Source organism: Metarhizium acridum (genome assembly GCF_019434415.1).
Source record: "Metarhizium acridum strain ARSEF 324 chromosome Unknown scaffold_276, whole genome shotgun sequence".
Classification (NCBI taxonomy): domain Eukaryota; kingdom Fungi; phylum Ascomycota; class Sordariomycetes; order Hypocreales; family Clavicipitaceae; genus Metarhizium; species Metarhizium acridum.
The window spans coordinates 1587319-1615061 of NW_027094025.1; the positions used below are offsets into that span (position 1 = coordinate 1587319).

The following is a 27743-nucleotide window of genomic DNA, read 5'->3' on the forward strand; positions in this document are numbered from 1 at the left end:
GTACCGAGACTGGTGAACAAACCATGGCAATTGAAACTTGTAAGAGCCACCGTCAACTCACAGCCAAGTTGACCTTGAGCTTGTCGGATGAACCATAGACGGCAAACACCGAGCGAATCTCAGTGAAGGACAGGGAGTACAAGTTGGAGCTGAGTGCGAGTGTGCGAGTGGCACTGGGAGGCGGAAGGCTCGGACACGCTGGACAGGCACCGGACTGGCGCAGGCAGATGAGCATCAGTGGATATCATGGCGCAAGCAAAGAAGTGGCAGAAGCTTACTCCGTACGGAGTACTCCAGCTTTCTTTGAGCATGCGTGAGCGGTAGTGACGGCCAAAACAGGTGAGCAAAACGTTCATTGGCTGGAGCATTGGCGACACGGGAAAATGAGACCTGATGGCCTGTCCTGAGACTCGAGGTCTGAAGACAAATCGTGGCGGGGACTGTGATTGCCACGATTTGTCCGTGATCAGCACCTCAAGCACTGCGTGGGACAGCACCTGAGGACCGGAAGTGGAGCGGACGCGACAAGCAAGGTTTTCCATTGTTGATGAAGTGATGATGCGCAATTGCTATGTCATGGAACCGTAAGCCAGCTACGACGTGCTTGGTGTGCCAGTCTGGTGGGAACCAGAACCCAGCGTCCCCTCAAGGAAGTCACGGTCGACGCCGACTCCAAGCCTCGTGCCCCCCTCAATTACTTGCCCCTCAGTCCCGGCTCAAGTGCTGTCTGGTGTTTACCCCTCCAACGCTGGGAGCTGGGGGCTCGAATTTTGCCGCCGGATAGTGCTACCTAAGTACTTACTTAAGTAAGTAGATTCATTACTAAGTAACTACTTAAGTACCTAGGTAGTTACTGACTGCATGCACAAAGTGCATCGCAGCTTGGGGAATTGACTGGGGCTGGCTGCCCACCGAAACACGCCCGTCCTGAGGTCATTATTTACTCCGTCCCAGCTTATCCGGCCCTCTGTAGCCCGAGTCCACTGCCCAACAACTTTCATCATTCCTTGAAAACACTTGCTTCGCCTCTCCTTCTCCCTTTCACCTGCACCCCTCCTATCGAACATAGGTTGATCCCACGACCGTTGTCCTACCCCTTTTCGACTCTATCCTCGCAGGCCTTCATCTTGTCGCCCGGTGCGATTTGCAGAGCTCATCATGGACCACACCCAGGCAGCGTACGTCTACCCCACCATTGCTGGGAAGCCCGGGTTTTTGGGTGGGGAGGACTTGATCAAGAGTCCAAGACTCTCGTTGACCCTGAGCTTCACAATCCCTCTTGTCGCGCGCCTTGTGCTGATTCTAGTCGTCGGTATACAGCAGAACCATGGAGCTGAAGGAGAACACGTCCATTGTCGTGCTGGGCGCCTCAGGCGATTTGGCCAAGAAGAAGACAGTACGGCCTCATATTGCGCCCCCCCCAATGCAACTGTTTTCTGCCGTCACGTTTGCGCTAACAAAGCTGCTTACCTTATCCTTTAGTACCCAGCGCTTTTTGGATTGGTGAGCATAATTATCCTTCCGAGCTGTCACCTTGCGCCGTCCAGCTCAATCGAATCGCCAGCATCTGTTGTGCTAACCGGTACCAGTATCGAAATCAGTTTCTGCCCAAAGATGTGAGAATCATCGGATATGCGCGTACCAAGATGGACCATGAGGAGTACCTCAAGCGCATCAAGTCGTACATCAAAACCCCTACCAAGGAGATTGAGCAGCAGCTCGAGAACTTCTTGGGTCTTTGCTCATACATCTCGGGCCAGTACGACAAGGATGAGTCCTTTGAGGTCCTCAACAACCACTTGGCCGAAATTGAAAAGGGCCGCCCCGAGACTCACCGATTGTTCTACATGGCTCTTCCTCCCAGCGTCTTCACAATTGTTTCGCAGCATTTGAAGAAGTGCTGCTACCCTCCCAAGGGTATCGCCAGGGTTATTGTGCGTCGACGTGACCCCCCAGCCACTTTCTATTGCCCGCCAAGTACACCACATGGCCTGCTAACTGGCGTTGTTTCAGGTTGAAAAACCTTTCGGCAAGGATCTCGCAAGCTCCCGTGAACTCCAAAAGTCACTCGAGCCTGACTGGAAGGAAGAGGAGCTGTTCCGTATCGATCATTACCTTGGTAAGGAAATGGTCAAGAATATTCTGATTCTCAGATTTGGTAACTCCTTCCTCGGCGCAACTTGGAATCGACACCACATTGATAATGTTCAAATCACTTTCAAGGAGCCATTCGGCACTGAGGGACGTGGAGGATATTTTGATGAGTTTGGCATTATTCGAGACGTCATGCAGAACCACTTGCTGCAGGTTTTGACTCTCCTGGCCATGGAGCGACCCATTTCATTCGACTCGGAAGATATTCGTGATGAAAAGGTGCGCGTCCTGCGTGCTATCCCTGCCATAGAGCCCAAGAATGCTATCATTGGACAATACGGGAAGTCACTGGACGGCAGCAAACCTTCATACAAGGAAGACGATACTGTCCCCCAAGATTCGAGATGCCCCACTTTCTGTGCCTTGGTTGCGTACATCAAGAACGAGCGCTGGGACGGTGTTCCTTTCATCATGAAGGCTGGCAAGGCCCTGAACGAGCAAAAGACAGAGATTCGAATCCAGTTCAAGGATGTCACTTCTGGTATTTTCAAGGACATTCCGCGAAACGAGCTGGTTATGCGCATTCAGCCCAACGAGAGTGTGTACATTAAGATGAACTCGAAGCTGCCTGGCCTGAGCATGCAGACTGTGGTTACTGAGCTGGATCTTACTTACCGACGACGATTCTCGGATTTGAAGATTCCCGAGGCTTACGAGTCTCTCGTCCTGGACTGCCTCAAGGGCGACCACTCCAATTTTGTTCGTGACGATGAGCTCGATGCCAGCTGGCGCATTTTCACTCCCCTGCTCCACTACCTGGATGACAACAAGGAAATTATCCCTATGGAGTATCCATATGGTATGTTGAGCCTCAAGACTCTCTGCTGCGGCTTGGTAGACTGATGCTCATTGTGTTTTAGGTTCGCGCGGCCCTGCTGTTCTCGATGATTTCACTGCTTCGTACGGCTATAAGTTCAGTGATGCTGCCGGCTATCAATGGCCCACGACTACGGCTGCACCACCAAACAAGTTGTAAGTTGTCGCTGTCATTGTTACCATGTCTGTACTATTTTGGAAACGTTTCAATAAAATTACAAGCTAACTCCATGTCAGCTAAGCGGCAACACCCATGCAAATTGCTTAGATGGGAGTGACCTGGTAGTCGGAATATTGAAGTCGTTCCATTGACGGCCCATCAAAGAAAAGAAGCGCCATGTGACGCTTGTTGATTATTAATGTCCATCAGCGGATAGGGAACGTGGCCGGATAAATAGAGCAACCTTTTCAATTTCAGCTTATGGTAGTTTTGGCGCAACAAAAATGTCTCAAATGTAGGCTTTTGGACCAGATGTTATCCATAAAGTGTTGAAATGAGTGCCTCTTTAAATTTCTGTATTGTAATGGGATTAATTGCCTCCGCGATACTCCATTACGGCTAGTTTGCCGACGGGCGAACCATCTCCGCATGCTACCGAAGGAGGCTGATTATGTAATGAGCCAAGCGCCCAAGAATGGAAAAATGTGGCTCGTGCGCCTGCTCTCACATGACCCGGCCTTGTCCAAGAGGCGTAGAACCACAGCAGCCATGATCGCAATCATCACTCCGTGCATCAGAATCACTGCAATCGCGCGTTGCATCACCTAGAACATTATCGCATCCCTCAGAAAAGTGAATTCTAGCGTCAACAGATCAACTTACATTTGTATCAGTATCAATACTACAACTTCATACGATCCCCACTTTCTAGTCACGTCGATCTTCCGCTTGTCACTCTCCAAAGTCTTCGAGACAAGGTCTTTGTTCCTGGCTCACGACCCCGACACGCGAACCTCACCTCAGTCCGTACAGCCGCCGGAGACCGCTTTCTTTCTCCTCGACACCGGAATATCCAGTAGCCAAAGGGCTCTTGATTTGGTTCATGCGACGCCTCCACGTGCTTTAGCGCCTTTCGCTGGACACTGCGGACGGGAGTCCCAGAGAGCATGCGCCTCTTGCGCTAACCTCTGGAATAACCGAATTCAGGCCCCCATGGTTGGCAAAAATATCCTTTCACGACGTAGAACCACCGCCGTTTGCCGAACGAAGTTGTCAGGGGCGACGGTCGTGGAATCTGTTTCCGGAGAGGCGGGCCGTTGGAGGAGGGTAAATGCCCGGCGTCATCACCATGGAATCGAGCGGCCACAATGGCACGCGCACCGATCATGATAGGGATTCCTCCATGAACGGTGTTAACGGTGCCAATGGCACACCGCAGAATCCAGGGTTTCCGAAGGAGAAAGCTTCTGCTGCAACAGCGGCAGATGGTAGTGCCAAAGCTATCAACGGCAACGACGAATCGCGACCGCAAGAATCAAATCAAAACCGAGAAGCCGAAAGAGTTATAAGCCGCATGAACGACCTCCCAGACGAAATCGTACACATTACTCAAGGATTTGTTCCTTTATCACTCCTTCTTACGCGCCTAGCACAGGCCTCACACAATGCCCTCCAGGACAAAATCGCCGAGATGGCCAAGATGCCTTTACCTGCGGCGGCGGCAAACGGCAGTTCATCGTATTCATCCAGCGGACCAGACGATAGCTCGGCAGATAACTTGAGGAAGAAGGGGGCACTGACTAACTTTGCACAAGAATGGCATGGAAAGTGGCTCAAGGCCCTCGTTATTGCAGAATGGAGCAGGAAGGCTCATCTGGTCAGCAAACTTATTGATCTCAAGTTTCACATAGATCAACAAAGGATCCTTTACGACGCCGCTCTCGACGAAATGGTTAATGTGAAAAGGGACCTGACATTTGCCCGTATGCCAAGCCCGGATTTAAAGACTGCTCTCCAAGTGCTTTCCACCGGAAAAGCTCCTTGGATGCCTGATGTGAGTGACAGCAATGTTTGATTCATGAGATCTCACATGGAGGTGCTAATCGGGTTTGATAGCTTGGATATATCGAACCGCCCACCCTAACACCGGAGGTGCAGTTGAAGTGGATAAACGAGTTGAACACGCTGCTGTCACTGAGACTCAACCTTGACGACTTCGACAAGATTCCGTATCACTTTCGCAACTACGAGATCGGTTCCGGACGAGTTACATTCAAGGTTGAAGGCGAATTTGAGGTTGACTTGACCATCGCGGATGAAGATTTTGAGAAGCAGTTCTGGTTCATCGACTTCCGATACGCTTTTACGCCAGCAGCCTCGTCAATCCCCGAATCATTAAGAAATTACTTGGAAAACTGTGTGAATGGTGTTCTCGGGAAAGAAGGTCTACTGGGCTGCTACCAGTTTCTCCACGAGCTTGTCCTAACGACCAAGATCCATGAGTTGAAAAGACAGGCAATGCATCTAAGTCGCACCTCTTGGACAGGGACATTGAATGTGGAACCACTGAACCGGGCGCTTTCAATACAGTACTGGACGGGACGGTCTACAACCATGGGGTCAAAGAGCTGGATTATAGTGGCAGTCAACAGCAATCGCTCACGAAACGGCAAAGAGGCTGCCTCATCGACAAGCCAATTGGTGGTAAAATGGTACCGAGACAACAAGGAGGTGAAAGATGTAGAGATTGAGTTCAATGTGAATGAGCTCTCGGCAGAAGCTCTGTTAACAAATGTCATTGCTCGGCACATCGACCTCATCCTTACTAGTATACACGATAAGCTTTTGACAGTGGCACGATTCAAGAATCATGAAGCCAGTATGGCTCTTCGGATATCGAGGACCGACCCTGCGTTTTCCAGCTTGACGACACAAGTAGGACACAGCGGAGAAGCCTCGATGCTACTCGAACCTATGACGGGCGTATTCGCTTTAAAACCACCTTCACGGTTTACTATACAGCCAGAGCACCAGCTTAACATGGGAAAAAACCCCGCGGAAGATGGTCTCAACTGCTTGGAAGTTCTTCGCTGTGCGATCATGGAGGATGAGTTGCACTGTCGGGCGACGTTGATGGGATGGTTCGTTAGAAAACCACCATTGGCTGCGGAAGAACTGAAATCTGCAATCAAGGTGCGAGACTGGACTCGGGTCATCTGTTTGCAGAAGGACGGGTGGGGTTCAAATTGGTTCGTGGTCGTTGTGTTGAGCCTAAATGGCGACGAGTGGTGGCTGCTCGAGTCGTAAGCCTTTTTTCCCCACCATTATGCCCTGTGATCTATCTATTCGCGATGGCTAACCCGGATTATAGAAATCCCAACGGAGCAAGCAAACCACTTAGATTCCAGGCAAAACTACCATTCAACAACGGCTACCCCGACTTGTCAGATGTTTTCTGGGAGAATTTGGCATTCTTTACCACAGGAGTCATTGCCCAATCAGTCGACCTCCGAGAATTGCACCGACAAAAAATTAAGAGCAGGTCAAGTAATAAAATTAGCCTGTCTGTATCTCAAACAGTGCGACTGCCATCAACCGATGTGGCACTTTCTGCATTGTTTCCCTCCATGGTCTTTGACCAGAGCAAGCCAGAGGAGGACACTTTGTCAAACAGCGAAGGGCAACTCGATAACTTGGATCTCCTGTCACTTATCCGACAAGCGTCCGGTGCTGTCCTGGTGCGAAAGAAAGCGTGGGCAGACAATATTGTCAGCATTACTTTCAGGGGCATCAGATGTCTGTCAAAGCCTGAAAATGCTGATGACGGAACCAAAGAAAACGAGCTTATTTGTACATCGGAAGCAATTCTCAAGGTTAGGAAACCTTCCAAGTTTGCTTCGCTCGACGGCCTCGCGGACCGCGATGTATCTTACAACCCTAAACGGGGCGAGTTCGCCCTGCGTATACAACGCGCAGTAGGCAGGCCAATACTCGATACGCTCAAGTCACGAATCAAAGCCATTGACCGATTCGTCAACTTTTTGGAAGCGTTGGAGAGTGCCAATGGCACCATTACCACTGAGTCAGTGACTCTACGGCAAATAACATTTTATTACAGCGAACTCAAGACCAAACAGACTAGCGATGATGAAGACCAGGTTATGGAAGACTCGCCCAAGCGTTGGCGTGTGGTTTTGGATCTGTCCAAGGATGACATCGACATCGAAATTGAGAAGGGTAATCCCCATCTCCGGGTGCTCGATTTGATGAGACAGCTGGTCAATAGTGATGGCGGCATCGGAGTCTTGACTGCCTGGCTCCCTGCGTCTCTGCCGGCCCTCCAGGCCATTGACGAGATGGAAACGGAATGGGAACCGATTCAGGCTGCTGGCCAGGGCCGTATAGAATTCTCCATGAAGACAGTTGCCTGGATGAGCGTCGAATACACCATCACATCAGACCCCAAGACGCTCAAGAAGCCTATCCGCCTGGAAGTACAAATGCAGCCCCGCCGCAGCCAGGCATGGTGGCACGTTTGGCGATCCGACGCCGAACCAAACGCTGAAGACGGCGTTTCCACAGCCTTGCAACCGATCTGGAACAAACGAGGCGAAAATTGGCTCGGCCTCTCGACGGGCGCAGCTGGTCGTCCGCAGGATGGCGTTGTGAACATGCTGTTGGCTGTGGATGAAGCCATTCGGAGCACGGTAACTAGCGGACCCGGAGTGACGCAGGGCAACGAAGTAGTTGTTCTGGATTAGACGATAACAGGAACAGCGTAGGGGTGCGGTTTTGTCGTGTTTTCCCCCTGCAATTCGAGAAAATGGGTGTTCTTTTTTCGGAAAAAAGTTTTGTATGCTACGCTTAATGATACCTCGATATATAAAATGGGTGGCGGAGTTGGAATACCACGCTGTGCTTAGGGGAGCCGGGGTAGGTAGCTGAAATATAGCAGCGAATACTGGCATTTCCATTTCTTTTTCGTTATGCAATGACGGTGCATTTAGGTATTTAGACTAGGTAGCGCGGGATGGGGTGAGCTGCTCCCGCCGCCAGCGACATGCAAGCAATCCATGCCGTCGTGTCTTTTGTATAAGAAACTACATCAGGTCTTCCATGACGCACCTCGGCTGAGGGTGACGATTTATAATTGATTCATTAATTACTAGGTAGTTGAGTGAATTGCTTCATTTCCAAATGCAAAATTGTCGCATGGTATGCAAGGGGTCTCAACACATGGAATAGTTTGTGTGGTGTGGCCACGCCCATGTTTTCGCGAGACAAAAATTCAGGCTTGGGAGCGAGCGGGTGCGGGAGCTAACGACATATGACATGACAGGGGTATGCATTTTTAGTCGTCCGATTAGCACGACTCCCCGGGCGGATATAGGTGGGTCTGAGACTACGTATTCTACACGGGGATTTCCATTTCTGGTTATACTACTATTGCTGGGCGGATCATAATAGGCGGCCTCTGCAGGGTGTAATTTCTAATTCTTATGTGTGAATGAATGATGAATGCGTCCCCAAAATTTTATGGTGTCTAAAGCAAAAAGATACAGGAGGCTATTCGGTAACCCCCAAATGCTGACTAGGCTTGATCGGAATGCTTTTTGACTTCCTTTGCCAGCTCCACGACATCTCCGAGAAGTGCGGTCAACTCATCCACCAGCCCGTCCAAGGTCTCGTCAAAGTCCGTGACGACGGCAGGTGCCGGCTCTGCCTCTTGAATCTGGTTGAGGTTTTGACTCGCGGCATAACCGGGTGCGTTGGCGTTCGCAGAGACGGCCATCAAGGACGCGGCAACTGTCGCTCGCCAAGTTGGTCAGGCCCGGCTTCACATATCAAGGATTGTCATCATTTTTGACTTACGGGCCAGAGAAGCAGCTTCAAAGCGGACCACCTGGTATTCAGGTTATTGTGGTAGACTCTGGAGGGTTGCGGGCAGAAAGAGTGCGGATAGTTTGATGTGCGAATCATGGGATGCACAAACACTCTATGCCACCGACTTGATGAGGGGTTTATATAATTTGAGACGGGAATAATCACTATACACAGATGAAGCCTATATTCTGAAACCTTGCCCATGATTGTTCGTCGTATGCATGGCTATGATATGAGAGGCATAATCGAGGTGTGCTATAGCCCGGGATCGAATCCATCTCTTCGGTTGCTCCAACGCCTATACGAAAATCGTTCAAGGGAACTTATAGCGCGGTTCTGTTATGGCGGGAGCCCACGGTCGAGCTGCTTGTACAGGCAGGGAAGACGGGCGAGATAGCAGATTCTCGCATCATCAGCAACGCAAATAATTACCCCGATCTATTCAAGAAACTAGGAACCAATCTTTCAGGCATCTTGCAAAAGAAGCAAGGATTCAAGCACAAGACGCTCACGGGGGAAGCGCTCGAAAGAAGCTCCAGGATGTCAGAGAAAACATCGTGCTATCCATGCAGCGCGTGTTCGACGGCCGTGTTAGGGCCACGTTTGACAAGTTCAAGCCGTACGACAAGTTCGAGATAACAGCTGTGACAACTGATGGGGCCACAGCCATCGACTTTGACGGCAGGGTCGCCAAGAACAAGGGTAGCATTACAAAAGAGAAGCTCCAGGAACTTTGGGAGCAACATGTTGATGGTCGGCCGGTGACGGAAAAAATCGTGGCGGATTTCAAACCCCTGGCCGACTACACGCCTACTATCAAGGAAAATGCCCAGGGGCAGATAGACATGCAAGAGACATTCGCCAACGCCATTGCCGAGAATCCTTGGATCAAAGCGTCTTGGTTCAGATGGAAATACCTACAACGTGTCAGGGGCAGCCACCAGGAAAACATCAAGGAGCTCAGGACGGCGCTTGAAAGCATTGAGCCACTCGTGTGCGTCAAGCCCGAAGCTCGCAAGCGCGAGGTGGGAAGACTGGACAGACGACAGAGCAGCGATGCCTGCTTTCCCTGGGAATTTCCCGAGCTGAAGGAAATTGTAGACCTCCCACCGGCTACGGAGGGGTCAGAAGGAGTGACGAGTCCCGAGACTCTTGTGGCAGAGGAGGGAGCCGCCACTGACCACTTCGTCGAAAGGGCAAAGAGGGCCAACCAGGTGTCGGTGGAGGAGTTCGATAAGACCATTGGAGAACGCCGGCCCAAGATACCAGACTCGTGGGAGAAGAAGGGGGCCACGACGTTCAACGAAGTTCGGCAGCGGCTCGGATACAAGGCACTGGAGCCTACTTCGCCGGAACTGGTCCCCGGAAACGGCGGCATGGCTTCTGGTACTCTTGAAAGCTTGGGCGGAGCGGTTGGGAGTGTCCTGTGGGTGAAGGGCATCGTTCAGTCCTTGCTGTCGGATAGCACTGCTTTGGACAAGCTCGCCTGCCTTTACGGCTATTATCCCCTTTATAGGTTGTGCCGTGAACACATCCGCCGGCGTGGAGGGGGGCCGGGATATTGACCTTGTCACAATAGCTGCCGTCTTGTGCGGCATCGCGGATGTCCTCGTTTTCGGTCCCTTGGCTCCGTTTGGTTAAGCGCTTCACTTTATCCGAGTCATCATCAGCTTCTTCCAGCGTCCTCCCAAGCCGACAGCGCTAGACGAGATGCGAGAGGAGCGCGATGAATCCTAGGCTGAGGCGCTGAGTAGAGTGTATGCATCCGTCTACTCGCATAGTTATACAGACCCAACCCAGTCTTTTGCTGCCAAGCTGGAGAGCGCTTTCGTAATTGGTACTGTAAGCGTGCTGTCCGAGGCCGCCCAGAGAATTGGCGCGTTAAATGCGAGTGGCTCGCCCGACCTCCACGGTTCTAATGCGTTGGGCGGCGAGGGAGAGCCAATCGACCTGGCCGAGCTCGAAACCGGAACCCAGAAAGCTATTTATAGGATCCAACAAGACAAGTGGCATGTGGTTGCGCGCCGACAGCGCGAGTTTCTCTTAGGCATCCCGCAAGAGTTCGCGAATGGTAAAGCCTTCTCGGTGTCAGAGCTGGCCAAGGAGCTCAATAACAAGCTCATCGAGCAGATCAATGAGGCAACGTTTATCCGGAATTATCCTGATCGAGGCACAGCCGACGATTCTGTTGGCGCTTGGCTCGGCGGTCCATTGACCCAGCCTGCTGACCCTTATTCCGAGGCTCGCGCGCAGATGCAGGAGGTTGGCAGACAACTCGGGAACCCCCTTCCACCACTGCCACGGGCATTAGATGTTGCCTTCGTTCTCGGCCAGTCCAAGGGAATGAGTTTCACTCAGCCAGAGACGCTGGATCTGTACTTACTTTGACACGGAGATAACGGAGGTATCGACCGAGGGCATACCAGGTCTTTACCGCTTCTACACTCTTATCCGACACACTCACCAGACTGCATTATTCCTCCAGGGTCGTCTCAAGGAAGAGGAGCTTGATGATTCTATCTCCCCCGTTGATAACCTCGACTTGCTCAAGGGACTTCGACTTGTTGCTGCTATGAAGCTCGGCAGGATATATGAAGTCAGAAAGATTGAGTATCTGGACAATTACTACACCGACAACCCGTACATCCTAAGCCCTACAGCACCTCCGCTAATCATCAATCCGTACATTCCCCCCGTTGGTGTGCTAGATTCTCCGTATAATTATTTTCTCGTGGGTCTAGCTATCGGGCTCATGGACGGCGTGAGCGGCAATGACTTGAGAGACGAGGTGACGCAGTATCTGAAGACCGAGACGTGGGGAATCCGGCTAAAGAACTGGCAGGCAATGCAAAAGAAGATCAAAGCAATGCGGAAAATTGTGACCAAGATGTCCCAGCGACAATACACCGGTCCCCTATCACCTGAAGAGTTCCTGAGCAAGCACCTGAAGACTTGTCGCAGTTTGGACAGTTTTTAGGAAGCTATAAATTCATTGTCGAGGGTTGCTACTATGCCGATGACACGTCGGACGAATTTGTCTCTGAATGCATAGGTGATGTGTTCCTGACCATGGAAGAGGCCCGGAGAAAGATACGAAACAGGAACCGGGAGCTGTGTGATAAGTTTGAAGGTCGTTGCGAGTGTTCCCGCGCCCTGGAAACCGGCGCCAGGGCGAGTCTGAGGGCCAGACGCCACTCCTCTGGGCGTGCGCAGCCAAGGCCGTCCCCAAGGCAGACGTTGTGGATGCAGCTGCGACGCCGGAAAGCACCAGCTCAAGGAGGAGAAACTATGCATCTCCTGCGTGATCAGGGAGTTGGGTATCCTTCTCAGTTGGGGGACGTTGGAAACGATACAGATTTTCGAATAACCACCTGGATCTTGGCATTGATGGCTCAATTTGTATTCTAGGTGGCTCCATCCAAGGCATTTTCATGTTTATCTAAATATTTGGTTTTCTTACATGTCAAAGACGAGTGGTTGTATTCCTCTGAGTTGACTTTACGTACGACATATGCTTACAGCCTCGAGTTGCAATTGAGCTAAATATGTACCACGAGTATTAAAAAAAAAAAAGAAAAAAGAAAAGAAAAGCTTCAGATATTGATGACAATTTGCGCCTGTTGCGACCCTAGGTCGGGGCCGTGCAGGCAATGACTCATTTATAAGTGTGACCATGTTGGTCCTGGAGGGCGGATGGAAATTGCAGATATATTGCTCGAGTCCCGGTGCGACAATGACTTTGTAAAAGCTGTACTTCATCACCGGGATTTTGTACACCATGCTTCCCACCAGATAGACACTACTGTCCGTAATAATACTCAATATAGAGGCTGCAGAAGTGGCAGGAAGTGCTTTACTATATGTACGCGTCCAGGAGAGATAAAGCAACACACTGTTTCAGAGCTATTATTAAGGAGGTCTCAATTAGTACTCCTCAAACGAACCCATACAGTCTTGGAAGGCGAGAATTGTTGAAATCTTCCACATACTCTGGTGGATGCCGTCAAAATCATGAGAGGCCTAACCGCTGGGTCGATGTTCTCTACATTATCCAAGAGAGCAGTAAAGACAAAGAAGCCTACATCCAAACTGTAGCGTCGAGCGCTTCGGGCGTATGAGAAGGATTTGTTGCACTTCGGAAGGTTCAATTGAGGCGACACTAACCTTGCCATGTGCCGATAGACGGACCGGGAGAATGTAGGTCGCACGTTTTATTGGCCTCTTTCCATTGCAAACTGCGACAAGACTGACCCTGATTTGGCACTCTTGATAAGACTGCATGATATATAGTGAGAGATGGTGGAAGTTTGCCCACGTCCTCGTACCAGATTAGCCCAACAATGAGCCCCCGCCCTTGCCAATTCCAAGACCCTGACCCTAGTTGGAATAACCCCTGACCATTATACGCACTTGCAGTGGAGTTGTTGGGAACCTCAACATGGGCAAATAGTAATTGCGAGTGGCTGTATGTCATGGCATGTCTGGTGCAACGGCAGTGCAAGCGCCAACATGGAGGTGTTGGGCCACAGCTTTACTAGTCATTGGCTATCAGGGTGTTCATTGCCTCCAATGCTCCAGGAACGCCACGCTATTTAATCGCTATTTCCATAGTTTTCCCCGGGTTGCCCCATGATAGTATATCGGATATTATTCAAAATGGAAGTTTCCGCTTATAAACACCAAGTAAACATAAGAGAGAGAAAGTTATCAGTTGAAAAGGAGACTAAACTAAAGAATATAAGTTTGAAAAGCAATAGAAAGTTTAACGTATTTATACTGCAACCTCTAGATAGGGCGACTGATACATGGGCACCCGGGTGCCCAAATAGACTAGCGCACCCAGGTGCCCAAATTATGTCAGCACTCCTCTAGCGCTGGGACAGACCCGCAAGACCCGGCTGGAAGATCATTTCAACTAGTTACTCTCTCCAGTTTAATCTACAACTTGACAACAATGCAATCCTCCGTCGCGCTATTCGCTGAGTGCAAAGCTTGTTGCTCATTACTGTCTACCTCTATTCTCTTCCATATTTCTTTCATTCCTCTTCTCTTGTTAGCCAAAGGATGATCACCCATCTCCCGAGCGACCTGGGCTTCAATCCGCTCATCTTCCTGGTTGCTCCAGTCTAGATACGCCATCATTTCCTCTTTCGTCCATTCTCTGGACCCTGTCGCAGTGACGCGATGCTTCGACATTTGTTTGTAGTCCAAGCACCACTCGTAACTCCGCTTGTCGTATCTTTGTGGGAGCCCCATCGCTTTGCGATATTGCTGGTTGGTCTTGATGCTGCCAGCAGGTTGCGCAGCGTACCACGCATTTCTAGCAGCTACATATCTCTCATAAATGGCACCCGGGGAATCGTACCGCGGCTCTTCCAAGGTGACACCAGACAAAGACTGGACTTGCTCAATTTTTGGCCCTTCAACGGTCAACATTGGCGGACTGCCGGGCGCGTTGTTTGATGTGGCAAGCGACCCCAAGTCAGTCGACGTATTAAATCTCATGAGAGGAGATGAACGGATGGGTGGCATGCGTGCTGCAAAGGAAGAGGGTTGATCAATCTCTGCCAAGGCATCCGCCACTGCATTTGAACATTGCGACTGCTGGGTCGTTGGCACGATTTCCGGGGGGGCCTTAGAGACACCCGCAGGAGCCATTTCCGCCGTGGCACCTGAAAATGTGACTGAACTTCGAGCTTCCGGCAGAGGTACTACCGGCGACCCCTTGAACTTCAGCGGACAGGACCTCGAGGTCATAATGTGGCCTACCACGTGGCATGCGCTGCAAGTGGGAGCCTTTCTGTTACCCTGGATTCTCTCGAAACCGGATGGTTCGCGTCTTGTGCTCGTTAAGGGTTGAGTCCTATTTAGTTGGTTTGCAGCCCGGCGAGGTTCCAGAACAGGTTTTGGCAGTGCCACCCCTCGCTTTAAGTGCCAATGTGGGTGAAAATGCTCTAACAGAAGACCCTGAGCTTCTTCTTCCAGCTTCTCGAGGGTGTGGGAGCACGGCAACCCATGTGACGAAGTGAAAGTCTGACTACATAGAATCTGACGTGGCTCTTGTAGACATAACTGCCGTTGCCCCTGGACTTTGCGCAAAGCATCATGCGAAACCCTACCTCGTACTGCTTCGAACATGAGCCCGGATACATCTAGAGGTGTGCGTAACTGTTGCGAAGCTCGAATATGTTTAAGTTCCTTGAGTTGGTTTGCGATGGCATGCTTCATGGCTTGCCAAACGTCGAAAAGGTCCAAATTCGATTTCTTAATGTGTGCTTTCATCAGTGAATGGATACCCTCGGCCCTGGGAACGTTCCATTAGCGTCTTGTCAATTGCATATAGTATAAGCCACCTGCCTCGAGGTGGCCACATTGCCGAAATGCAAGTGCATATCCACCCATGCTTTAATGATCATCTCTTTGTACGGCTCGAGCCAATACATCTTGATATACCCTACACACTCTGGATATTTTTCGCCATACTTCAGTTCAAACTTGGCCAGGCGCTCGTCAAATATCTTTTCACTTGGTGAAGCAACAATCGAGTGCCAGGAGGTGTAGAATTCTTCCCATGTGTCATTTTCTGCCCGCTCTGAGGTTTCGTTTTCTTTCTGCACAAAAAAGGGCCGGCAGCGCTGGAGGACCGCTTTGTTGACATGCCAGAGGCAGAGGAGCGCTTTGGTCGTTGGAAACCAATGTGCAGCAGCGTTCATTGCAGCTAGGCATCGATCAGTCAAGACAACTGACGGAAGTTCACGCTGGTAAAGTGACCTGAGATGTTGTAACGCCCAAGAGTAATCCTCTTCCGATTCACCGGATAGAAATGCAAATGCGATACAGAACGACCGCTGGCTAGAATCTACTCCGACCATGTCGAGTAGCGGCATACCGTGTTTATTCGTCTTGTAGGTACAATCCAGCAATAATACGTCCGGGTTGCATTGTAAATACGCCACAGAGTCAGGATGGGCAAAGAAGATAGCCGTCAGTCGATTGTCTACATCCAAGCGGACGCGACACCAAAAGCCCTCGTTATCTAATTGGTCGACTAGGGCTTGAATGCTGCTCTGGCCTTCGCGAAGATCTCTCCTGGTTGCCGCAATCCGGTTGTATATATCCCGCTGAGTTGCAAGTGTTTCTGAGTGGTTATGGAGGTAGGTCCTTATTTCTCGAGGGGCAGTTCCAGACTTCACGAGTTTGGAGACGATCGCCGCATCTTTTCCCACAAGCTTGCGGTGGGCAGGGTGTGCAGAAGGATCATCGCTGGGCGCGTGATTATGTTTAGCACATTCGATGTCTGGTCGATGGCTCAAGACCCATGTACTACCATCTAGCGATTGCTTGGCTAGAACTGAAAACTTGCAGCCAGTTCTTCGGCTCGAAGTGCGTCGCACTCGATCAGTAGAAGGGCTTGGAGGAGGTTTATTCCTATCACAAGCGAATATTACTCTGACTCTGCCATTTGGTGTCTTGAGGGATTTCCCTGTTGTAAATGCGTACCCTCGAGGTTTCGCCCAAGAATTGATAGCATCAAGTAAGGACTCGCGTGATTCATATGTGCCTTCGGGTGGAAGAACGTCGTCAGGGAATGCTGCCTGATCCATGTTTCATCAATCTGATTGGCGCTGCAATGTGCAGTGGCTGCAGGAACATGCTGGGGCACAGGTTCTGTCCCAGCGCTAGAGGAGTGCTGACATAATTTGGGCACCTGGGTGCGCTAGTCTATTTGGGCACCCGGGTGCCCATGTATCAGTCGCCCTGGCACCGTCGGCGCAGCTTGTTATGCCGCGCACGAAGCTGGCATTCCTGCCATTGCATTTTCCGGCGCAAACACAGCCACTCACCCTTGGAACACACCCGCTTCGCTGGAGAGCGCCGTTTTCGCCGAGATTTCCGCAAATATCACCCAGAGAATTATCGAGACAGGAAAGCCGTACTTGCCCAACGACGTCTTTCTTAATGTGAACATGCCCAAGATTGATGCGGGTGGGAGCTGCTCCAAGGCATCAGACGTCAAGTACGTCCTTACTCGCATCACATCGGGCATTTTCTCGGCCCCCGACGTCCATTGGTGTGGTGGCTCGCGTCTGCCTTCCGAGTTACAAGTGCATGAGAGCACGCCTTGTTCCGTGTCGATTAGTGTTGGGGATGCGAGCGATAAGACGACGGCTGATGCGGACGCGCAAAAGAAAGTGTTGGACAAGCTGAAGCCCTTGTTGAGCTGCATGTGAAAACTACGAAGCTGAAACATAGAAGCGAGGGACGTGCCGTGATGGGGAGCCTCACAGATGAGAGAATTGGATGATATGGGAACCAGATTAGAACGTCGGCCCAGATGAGACAAAATGAGGGGGTTCTCTTTATTACGATTAATGACTTCTTGAGAGTTTCGGAACGATGGAATAGCCTCATATTGTTGACTTGATGTCACCCGCGTACAACAAGTTATACAGCTAGCATGCTACATGCAACGTGAAATTGTAGTGTAAGACTTGCTCTACACCTGTTGTGTAGTTGGAGGTTACAATACAGCTGAATAAGTTTTTGCATAAATATGGCCCATGAGTCAAAATGAACATCCCTTGTGCGGTATCACTTCGTGTCACGGGTCACGTTTGAGGTTGTGAACCCGGTTCTGAGATGTACTCACCATTGACATGGAAATAGAACTTCCTTTTTTGCTTGCTGAAATGCCTGTGAGTGCGGATGGCCACCATGTCACCGCCCGCAGGCACATTACGAGAAAAGATACAAGGGACGGGAGGATGAACGCGCAGGGGCTCCTGGATAACAAACAGCCCTTCATTCTTGGGCGGGATTGCTGTGTAGTCTCCAAGGCTGGTACACCTTGAATGACAAATAACAAGATGAGGCAGAAGACCAGCGAAAAGCCGAGTTTACAAACCCGTCCACGAGCGCCTTCACAATCTGGAGGCAAGTGAAGCAGCATAAGCACGGCCTCCAACCTGCCCAGCACGGAACCATATTCGCCTACCAACCAACAAATTCTAGTACACTATATTATAGAGCGAGATAGCCGAGTCCCCAATCTGGTCCAATAGCTTTTGCTCCCACTGTACTTGAAGCCTATGGATGTTATTAAACACGGTAAAGCCCGCGTGCTGACAAGTTGAGAGAATGGAGCAGTCTCGCAATAAAATCTATGCTTCATCAACAGGTCAAAAGACTACTATCATAGTTAGTGGGTTTGTTAGCTAGCTTCTAATTTGGCCTTTGTGGCTAGTGTTAGTTTGGACCTTGCCGGTAAAAGGCCCGGCTTGTCGTAGAAGACGCAATTGATGACTCGTTGACATGTGCTAAGTTGCGCCCATCCAAGTCAAGATTCGGGTTCTAGATCTTTCCTTCTGCTGCGAAAAAGCATCATTGGCGGCGGGCTAGTCTCCAGGATTGGTGGACACCCTCACGCCATCTCACAGATGCAGGTACATGGCTTTTGCGTTTGCCGGGTCAAAAGCCCTGCGCTTCATGGAGGCTAGTATGAAGATTATGGAATCCATGAGAATAAAGTCTACTTGTCCAAAACAAGTGGATCGTATAAAGAGGGCTATAGCTCCTCCCAAATTTGAACCTTTTCGTGGACACGACCCACGCGCTTCGTATTCAACAACGTGTATCGACGACACTAATACACACGATTCTCCAACACAAAACTGGTCTCGGCCGGCAAGATATCAGCATGAAGTGTTCAATTGCTCTCGTCGCCATTATGGCAGGACTCACGACGGCCCACCCGCTCGCTGGCTCGGCCGATATTAGGGGATATTCTGATACCGCCAATACAATTCAGGAAATCCGGAATAAGCTTATGAGGTGTCTGGAGAGACAGGTGAGCTGTTTCTCATGCTATAGAGTATTTCAGGGGATAGGCGCTGACATACTCGGGGATGTCAAGAAACCTCACGGTACCAAGCCAAACTGGTCGATTTCTATCGCGTCCCAGTACGTTGTAAGTATCGTGCCTCGGTAGCTGTAACTAGACAAGTTAGTGCTAATATCAGACTAGTCTAGAGACTCAATTCTACGAGCGATTGCGGAATGTGAGGGGAGAGAACAGGGATAAGGACTAGCCTTGGGATATGGGATACGTTGATATATGCACTACAAGGGGCTTTAACCGTTGTATGGAGCACTCAAATAGAATTCAGCGTCGGTTGGCTCCATTGCATCTTCTCTTGGCTGAAGTCGCTTAGATCTACAGCGGGTTGTCAGATACTAAACCTAGTAGCCATTCCATGCAAAAGTCCGCGCAGAGTTGAATTTATGTTGCCATTTGCTTAGATAGTGATTTTTGTTGACGCTCAAGCTGCCTGCACAAATCCATACACGGGAAGTTCAAATGTCCGGCCCTGGACGGGTCGTCCCCATGGCTGTGGTTGCTACTGCTTGCACATGATGTGACGGGTTATCCCTAATGCGCTTATGGATACACTCTGGCGACATTACAACTGGGTTTTGGTGCTGTCCAGAGACTCATCCATGTCCCTGACACAGGTTTCCGGCAAAGACTGCATAGCCCCTCGACTGAAAGAAAAGATTTGACAAGATGGGGGAGTGACAAGTCCGAAAATCTTATCGCCTTGTTGTAATTTACTGACGTTGTGATGCCTTGTCTTGTTCTCTGTCTTCGAATTACTTGTGCTACAAATCAATATTATTAAAAGAAAACTACAGCTACTAGATGTTGGTTACATGTACGTCCCGCTTTAATAAATTAAAGGCTTTCTCATGTTAAATGCAGGGTCTCTTTGAAGAATGGCGAGTTAGGTTTTGAGCTTCCAAACAAAGGATTTAGCCAATGCACCTATCGTACAGTATCTGCCGATATCAGTCGACATCCCTGCTGTCAAGTAGCTAGCAGTTTGTCAATGGAATCAATAGCCTCACTACACATGCTATTGATAAATTTGCAAATTTAGCCTTAAAGACTTTGCTTACTTATTCCGACTCGGAGGACCATGTACATCTTGTTTTCGTACCGGCAAGGCTCCCTCGAGGATACGTAGCCCTGGAGTGGTCAGGGTTCCGGATCAGAGCGTAAGAAATAGTATATGTGAGGGGATCGACGCTTTCCGGCTTCTCCGAGGCTGTGAATTCTCCCGGTTTAAATGTCAATGCCCGCACTGATCCAATTCCAAGACCTTCAACACTTGCTTTCATCATGTTTAGTGGTCAAAGCTTATGCGGCCCCAGGTCTAAATAATAGCCCAAACCGCCGCAATAGGGGCGTTGGTATCTTTAATAACCGTCGTAACCGGGACCATTTTGTTCTTTTCGCAGTCACCTAGCTCTGCTACAGAGCCAGTGGAATGTAACACTGTCTTATTTGGTATCTACTTACTAGCTTATTCATCTTGATCCCTGCAACCACAGGATGAGCTTTTTATGCCAGTCCTTAGCTGGGAATGAGAGAGGGCATGTGCGTAAAGGCAATTGTGTATCTCCTACACGTGCACAGCAATAGAACCGTAGTCCAACTTATAGGTCTAAGGCGTCAAACTACCATAGAGAACCAAAGAAATTTTCAATAGTAGGCGCGATAGTCAGCTGTTTTCCATATTAGTCATATCCATCGGTGTCGGCCCACCTTCCAGCGCCGAGTCCGAGCACGGACCAGGCGGGGCCGCATCGGAGGATGCGATCCACTTCCGGATTCAAGGTGGACAGTCGGCATCTGCCCCCCTCCTTCCATGAGAGGTCATTGTGGACAAAGTAGTACTATAAGAGCCAATTTAAAGCTACCTTGTTTGATGGTCTGCAGCCTACGAGACGTTACAAGTCATGTTCTCCCCCTCCATTCTCTTTATGGCGTTTTTAACCACTATGAAAGAAGTAGCTAGCCGGAAATTCAAACTCATATTATATACATTGTAATAACTAGCAAATGCGTCAAATCTGTTTGTGGTCCGGCCACCCACATGTGCCAACGAAACATTGGTCATCCACTTTGCAAAGCCGTGTCGCCAGTTTGACCTGGGAAGATGATAATGCTTGTCAAGTTAACCCTGGCTGGATCATACACTGCGACTGAAGCGTTGAATAGAACGCTGCAAACTTTAACAAGTGCGTAATACGTCTTCAGAAGCTCAACCATACCTCAAGTTTGCGACGCATCTTTTTGTGCCAAGGCGTGCATTTTCCGGGTAGGCTTGGAATGACGAGACGTTGATGTCTCTGGGTGGCGGTGAGAAGCAACTTATCCGCCCGGGGAAGGCTCGAGCAGCCGAAACGGCCTAGAGCGTAGCACTGATGAAAAAGTGCATAGTGGATATGTGCCTTGCAAACAAAGGCTCTCTGAACGTTATGTGACAAGCGTGAGAACTTCGCTTTAGTGGTAGCAGGGTATCCGGTAGTCGTATTCTACTCGGCCACAGGGCTCTAGTAATGAGTCGGCGACCGTCCATGGAATCTAAACCATACTTGTAGTGACCAATTCGCTTGTCACTCATCATGTCTGTCCAGTGAGGTCACATTAGCCTTTCCAATCCTGTGACACATAGCCATGGTATGAGAAAAATGTCCGAGTGAGCCGTCGCTGTTAATCTATGGGCAATGGCCACGAAACATAAGAGGTCGTCGGCGGCGATAACTATACAGTCAATTATGAGAGACAAAATTCCGGCGTATTAGCATGAGGATCTGCCGGCGGGCTGGACTTGGTGGTTAGGTCCGAGCCGAAGGGTGTAGCCATGGCTGAAAGGGATCACCGGCAGCGCCCTTCAATTATTTTGTTCTATTAAGTAATGTAATTGAATCGACGCTTTAGAAGCTTTCTATAAATATCCCGCTTGATTGTACGTTGCCATCGGACCCTGAATTTTATAATGAGGTTCTTCTTTACTCGGCTACAGCCTAATAATTTATATATTAGCCAAAACAAAATCCCAAGGCTGTCGGGGGCTTTGTGGATCGAATATAGACTTATTAAAACGATATAAAAAGCTAATATATCAGTGTTTGCCGCTAGACTCAGTTTTCGCCCACTCAGCACCAAGACAACACTCCTCAGCACCACAGCAATTCTACCCGTTTTCCACGCATAACATGCTTCTACTAGAATCTTGCTAAATGGGTTATCGCTACATCGCTTCTCACCTTATGTCATAAGCTAGGAAAGAGACCTATTATAATTTCTTCTAGGCTTTAATCATTTTTAGTGATTGCACTATTAGTTTCTTCGGCAAAATTCTAAATATACAATTAATGGCAGAATATCTTCGTCAACCAAGCATAATACACTAATATACTAAAGTTTCCCATACAATGGAGCGCGATAGCGAGGTACCTGATCTTGTCGAACATTTTTTGCCTCCCACTGTACCTTGAGCTAAATCAACATGTTATGCTTTATAGTACTTCCAACTGCAATACTTGAAACGTGGGTGGAAGAAGTAATTCATTGTCATGTCGGACACATCTTACTGATTCTTTGTTTATTGGCAACAAAGAAGCCAGGGTCACGTGTAGAGCCTGCTACATCAAAGGCAGGCACGTCTCTGCTCGCCTTTCCAGCATCTTCGTCCTTTATCACAACACTGAATCTAGCTCTTTGCATTAGATTCTTGTTTAATGGCAGCTCTTATATGACTGCCGTGTCATTTCTTTTTGCTCTGCCACGACCTATCACATTCCACCCCATACATGTTGCAGCTAAGGGCTAGTTGCGGTTTTCATCTGCCGACATTTCGTGACCTCACTAGATTGGTGAAACAAGCCTTCTCAGAATAACGGTGATTTTTGACAAGTCTCGTCTATTTTTTTTTTCTAAAAAAAAAAAAAAAAACTGCCAATTTGGTCTAAATCCGGAACCATGTCATGCATTGTGTTCGTGACAGGTGTTGCAGACGTAAGCAATGTGGCATGATTGGATCATGTTTTGGCGAAGTTAATAGCTTTAAAGTTTCCGCACGCATCTGTTCATTTTTTTCACTTGCTTAAAGACAACGAAATCGAAGGCTCCCTTTATATTGAGTCTAGAGCTCATGATTTGCTAGAGTTTTTCTTGGGCCTTGAGAACCCTGTTTCAAGAGACGTAAGGTAATCACTATTCTTTATAAGATAATAAAGGACTGGGTATAGCAGCAGGATAAAAATATATCACTTCCTGGTCCTATGGTGCTTTTGGGCTATGATATTGGAGGCGTATTGCTCAAGAAGGCTTTGATTCTAGCTAGTCGGCGGTTTCAGCCTCTTCATGACTTACACCAGCATACCAAAATTGTAATGTCAATTTCTCTTCCAGTCTACATGAACAAATAGACCTTTATTCCTAGCATCTGGCTGTTTCCAATCTAGATCTTCTTTAACACGCCACACCAACCGTTCCACGAGGACTCCTGGGAACTGTGACGACTCAATTCTACGGTCCGATCAAAACTCTGCCACAAGAGAGTGTCAAAATATTCAGACCCCATCAAGAATTCGTATGACAAAATATCAAATGACTTTCACTCCGTCTTGCCCAGCCACGGCGTTGTGAGCATATATGAACCAGGGTTGACTAGGCCATGTGAGATGGATTCGACTGACCCAGCTACGAATGGTCATGTCCGAGTAATCAGGGCTCTTTTTGGACATCAATCATCTCCTAGAGATGCTACGAAGGCGTAAATGAGCTAACAATCATAAAGGAATTCGGCAAATTGACTACCGTAACTTCGGAATAAAGAGGGGATGCTATGAGATTTTGGTGTAAAATAAATGAGAATGGCTTGACCGCATTGTGTCTTGGTTTTAGGGAGAACCACCGGCTGGTAGTCGACGAGCTCTTGGAACATGCAGCCCGATTCAACCGCCGCGCCACGCACTTTTGGAATGCAGACAAGTATTCTCTCAGGGAAGCTGTCAAGAACAACCATGACAATGCAGTACGTCTCCTGTTGGACCAAGGCTGTAATCCACACTTTTGGACAGTAGGAAAGGCACTGCTTTGTGAGGCAATAGAATCGGGGGCAGATATCAGCATTAAGCGGGCTCTTTTATCTTCAAGCGTAGAAGTAGGGGAAGATATGGACGACTTGGGATTTAACGGAGACAAAGACCGTGTTGAAAAAGATATCGACTTTCCATTCGGGCATCATCATTCGACTTGCTCCATCTGGCCCATTCCAAGCCACAGAATAAAGACCTCTCCACACCGATATTTCTCGCCAGCGAATCTGGCGCCTTGGAGTCCGTTCGATTGCTTCTAGCCAAAAATGCCAATCCTCTCCTGACGGACAAGTTGGGGTCACTCCCCTTGCATGCGGCGGCTAAAAATGGACATGTTGGGATTGTCAAACTAAAACTACTCTTGGAGCATGATGAAAATCCAAACCGTACCAGGGTAGGCGGCACGACACCCCTACACTGGGCCTCTCTGTGTTCTGCGTCACCGGAAGTCGTTGAATATCTTCTCCAGAGAGGTGCAGACCCAAATTCGACTGGCGGAGTGCACCATTCGTGTCTCCATGGCGCGACTCGGCAGAAAAACGTCTGGTGGAATTAATGCGACTCCTCCTAAACGCCGCAGCGGATGCCAATTCTCTCTCGGGAGCATTCACGGTCACCCCCTATCGCGGTTGAGAAAACCGGCAGGGACCAGTAAGAAGAGCCCATTAATCCTATCTTGGCATGAATTTCGATCTTCTACATGATTTGCTGATTGTGTCTAGAATCATTGGTATTGGGTTCTGCACGGATGAGTTTCCTCTCGATGCCATGTTGGGCCAGGGCAACCAATCATGGGCCTATTACGGCAACAATGGGGAATTTTTTTCATGACAACAAATGTTTGGAGGCATGCCACTGCTTTAGGTGTGGAGATATTGTTGGCTGTGGAATGAAGTTGAAGGACTGATCCATCTTTTACACGCTGAATGGCAGCATCATCGGTGAGTCTATTGAAACTCTGATAGCCATGTTAGAAGTACTGTATGATGACCTTGCACCTATAGGCCTCGCATTTCGAGACCATGACATTCGCGGTCAGCTTTTTCCCGCTGTGTTTACTCTCCCAGGAGCAAGTGAAGCCTGTTTTTCGGCAAACTTCGGCCCGGATAGATTTAAATATACCGGCTCGTTGGGACAAGGGCTTGTATTTAAGGGCTTGGAACAAAAGACTCAATTCAATGATAATCTTATAGGGTGTCAAAGGTCCTTGGTTTTCTCAAGCCTCAAGGCGAGGGGAATCCGTTTTATATACATGAAAGGAACGGCCCGTGCCTAATGTGGCCCACAGTTCTCGTGATCTCGTTGTGTAACAAGTCCTTTATCGGTGAGACCCCTTTGTTGGCCTTCACGATCTGTTGGGACTTTTCTGTGTAACACTCGTGGACTGATGGACTTGCGTTAATGTACGGCGCATTTGATAGTGACGACGGCTCCGACCATGAGCTCAACGAGTGTTTGGAAAGCCAAATGCGTAGGGTTAGGTAGTTTTTCCTCCAGCACAGGAAGCATGGCTGTAGTTTTAAATCCAGGAAGCACTGGCAAGAGAAGCTGGCGATCACACATGGGACCATCGGTATGATAATTACTGTATTCAAGGCCCAAGAAAGCTGATGACTAAGAAAAAACGTCCATTCTGGCCGGCTGAGCCTAGACTCCAAAGTCGAATTCCACTCAGCTGTGATACGGACCCGAAGTTGACGATAGTTACACAGGGGCTATAATCACGACTTTAGGGAACGAGGCTCACCACTGTTTTGTATGAATAGAGACTCCTTTGGGCAAAGAGCTCGATGAAAGCGAGGGTAGCTCTGATGCCAAAAAATGTTATTAGATGAATTAAGCTATGTCTCCAAGCCCGCCGTCTCCTGAGCCCTTGTCACGTTATTGGCCAGGAGCGTTCTCTTCACGAGTACGTCCAACCATATGCTGGCAAATCTATTGACTTTCTCGTTTGAGTAAAGTTTAATGGAAAGTGGACGGCAAATATGAATATTTCGTGCTCAAGCTTGATGACACTTAGTTTCGGCACAAACAGTACGTCAACATGTAGCTCAGAAGTACCCCTGACTGGTTCCTCAAAGATATAGAGATGACTTCATTCAGAGTAATCTGGCGAGATTTTGCGGCTGATCAGGTACTGAAACCGGTTTTATTCATTATTTTGCCCGGGATAGAATCTCAGAGGTTTATAGTTGCTTGTTATTGCAAGCTGGGGTGTGTGGACCACAAGCCTCCTCAACCATATGACGGGTATAGCGGCTCATTATACTTAAGCATAAGCAAAAAGTGGATTTAGAATCATTATGAGGAATACGGTATTAGGAACGGTATTACTCTCGACGAAAGCGTAATTCGTGTAATCCGCGGCCAGTCTCTAGAACAAGAACGCAGGTAACTTCAAGTACTTAAATAATATTTCTTGTTTCAATCACTATTTCTCAAGTCCCATAAGAGAATATCTTTAATGTTATGCTGCGGCGCGAAAAGATCGCGTTACTCGGTGACTTGGTCATTGGATTTTCCTCTCCCCAACATCACACATATCTTCCTGCATGCCCTGCTCTTGAAACTGCACAAGTGGTCGTTATGAGAGTGTCAGCCGATCTGTGCGCCTTACTGAATATCCTTTTCATTTTAGGGGGGATTCGTATGCAGCAAACTCGGCTCAGCGTGCCGGCAGAGCTGAGTGCCCCTCAGCTCGGCTACTTTCCACGAGGTAAAGGGTTTCTGCTTATGAAAGAGGCTGACAAGCGCTGCTGGCGGGACGTAAACTATCGCCGTATGTGGAAGTTATTTTGTCAATCGTGTGATAACCCTTGAACTTTGATTTCCATGGTGTTTCAGCGCAACCAACATGCCATAATAGTCTTCTCACTTGGGATGTCGACTCGGTCCTGTGATCGTCGCTGACAGTGGGAACCGGGGGCCAGGACGCTGTACTTGAGCGGGAGCGATGATCCGCTGATAGTCATGTGCCGATGTGACGCTGACAGCTAGTAATGGCGATGCTGACTTTATTTTGGGCTACGAGGCTTACTGATGCTACGTATTGGCCATGGGAATATGCCACTAGCATGTGACACTCGATCATGTTAGACCTATTGTTGCGGTTGGTCTAAATATTTCCCCCTCTCCATGATTTCTCTTGATCCGTCAGTTTCATGAAGCAACGTGACCATGGGGCCTTACAGGTTATGCAGCTTACATGCATAGCCACTAATGCATGTGAGATCTACAATACGCCCAGGACTGCGTGATCAGTTTCGTGTTACGAATATGACAACCGCACGGAGGATTGGCCCCTACGGTCAGCCTAACAGTAGTAGACCCATACTAGTCAACTGTCGTGCTTGATATTGGCGTACGAAATAACTATCTCGCATTGAATATCACCACACTAAGTTGAGCGGTTTTTGGCGCCAGGAATTTTTGGTAGCTGAAAGGTAAAATGTTGATTCGCAGTGACTCAGTACTATCTTTTATGAAAAGATCAATATTTCTGTAAGAAAGCATAAGACCACCAAATAATTTAGTTTCAGACCTGATGAGTCAGAGCTGGTGGACATGTGAAACTCATCAATGGCCTGTATCTCCGGTTTTGCACTTCCTGGATTTACAGCCCGCCCCCAAGCCCAATCAGGTAAGGATCCAAGGGACTCCTTTCGATCCCATGGCATTCACAGTTGGGAATATATGGCCAGTATTGTATCCTGATAGGCTGAAAGTCGTAGTTTCCAACTCTTAATAAATGTACAGTCAGCATTTGCTTGCAGATCATACAAGAAAAATAGAGGCATATTTTACCTCGAGCTGTTTTCTGACTCAGAATATGCAAGTAAGACGTGTCTCAAAGTAGCTCGTAGCAGAAATTCATTGTCATCTTGCCAGTCGTAAACGTATTTAATCGTCTACAATCCCAGAAATTTACCGTCTGCATATCCAAAAACCCAACCCAAGCTATTACAAGTCTTGACTCATTTCAAATCTACCCATCTTCACA

The 27743-nt window shown here is 48.9% G+C and overlaps 5 protein-coding genes across 5 annotated transcripts; 4 read left to right on the forward strand and 1 right to left on the reverse strand.

Moving 5' to 3' along the window:
* Positions 1 to 1158: 1158 nt before the first annotated feature.
* On the forward strand, positions 1159 to 2018 carry ZWF1_1 (Glucose-6-phosphate 1-dehydrogenase; the record flags this gene model as incomplete). The annotated part of the gene is made up of 4 exons (XM_066120462.1): positions 1159 to 1178; positions 1321 to 1396; positions 1483 to 1503; positions 1590 to 2018. The coding sequence occupies 4 exons, from the start codon at positions 1159 to 1161 to the stop codon at positions 2016 to 2018; spliced, it is 546 nt and encodes a 181-aa protein (XP_065974750.1).
* A 109-nt stretch (positions 2019 to 2127) lies between these two features.
* ZWF1_2 (Glucose-6-phosphate 1-dehydrogenase) lies at positions 2128 to 3211 on the forward strand (the record flags this gene model as incomplete). The annotated part of the gene is made up of 3 exons (XM_066120463.1): positions 2128 to 2953; positions 3015 to 3126; positions 3208 to 3211. 3 exons carry the CDS (start codon positions 2128 to 2130, stop codon positions 3209 to 3211), a joined length of 942 nt encoding a protein of 313 aa, XP_065974751.1.
* Positions 3212 to 3674: 463 nt separating this feature from the next.
* RGR1_1 (mediator complex subunit) lies at positions 3675 to 8070 on the forward strand. Its single transcript, XM_007815670.2, has 3 exons — positions 3675 to 4964; positions 5027 to 6213; positions 6282 to 8070. Exons 1-3 carry the CDS (start codon positions 4242 to 4244, stop codon positions 7669 to 7671), a joined length of 3300 nt encoding a protein of 1099 aa, XP_007813861.2. The 5' UTR covers positions 3675 to 4241; the 3' UTR covers positions 7672 to 8070.
* A 431-nt stretch (positions 8071 to 8501) lies between these two features.
* Positions 8502 to 8702, reverse strand: J3458_013476 (uncharacterized protein; the record flags this gene model as incomplete). The annotated part of the gene is made up of 1 exon (XM_066120464.1): positions 8502 to 8702. One exon carries the CDS (start codon positions 8700 to 8702, stop codon positions 8502 to 8504), a length of 201 nt encoding a protein of 66 aa, XP_065974752.1.
* A 658-nt stretch (positions 8703 to 9360) lies between these two features.
* J3458_013477 (uncharacterized protein) lies at positions 9361 to 11771 on the forward strand (the record flags this gene model as incomplete). Its single annotated transcript, XM_066120465.1, has 3 exons — positions 9361 to 10310; positions 10549 to 11056; positions 11190 to 11771. 3 exons carry the CDS (start codon positions 9361 to 9363, stop codon positions 11769 to 11771), a joined length of 2040 nt encoding a protein of 679 aa, XP_065974753.1.
* Positions 11772 to 27743: the final 15972 nt, after the last annotated feature.

Bases quoted from the DNA above. Each gene is read 5' to 3' on its own strand.
- RGR1_1 (XM_007815670.2), top strand. From the start codon at position 4,242: ATGCCCGGCGTCATCACCATGGAATCGAGCGGCCACAATGGCACGCGC. The intron at 4,965-5,026 runs GTGAGTGACAGC...CGGGTTTGATAG, and splicing joins AAGCTCCTTGGATGCCTGAT to CTTGGATATATCGAACCGCC. The intron at 6,214-6,281 runs GTAAGCCTTTTT...CCCGGATTATAG, and splicing joins GAGTGGTGGCTGCTCGAGTC to AAATCCCAACGGAGCAAGCA.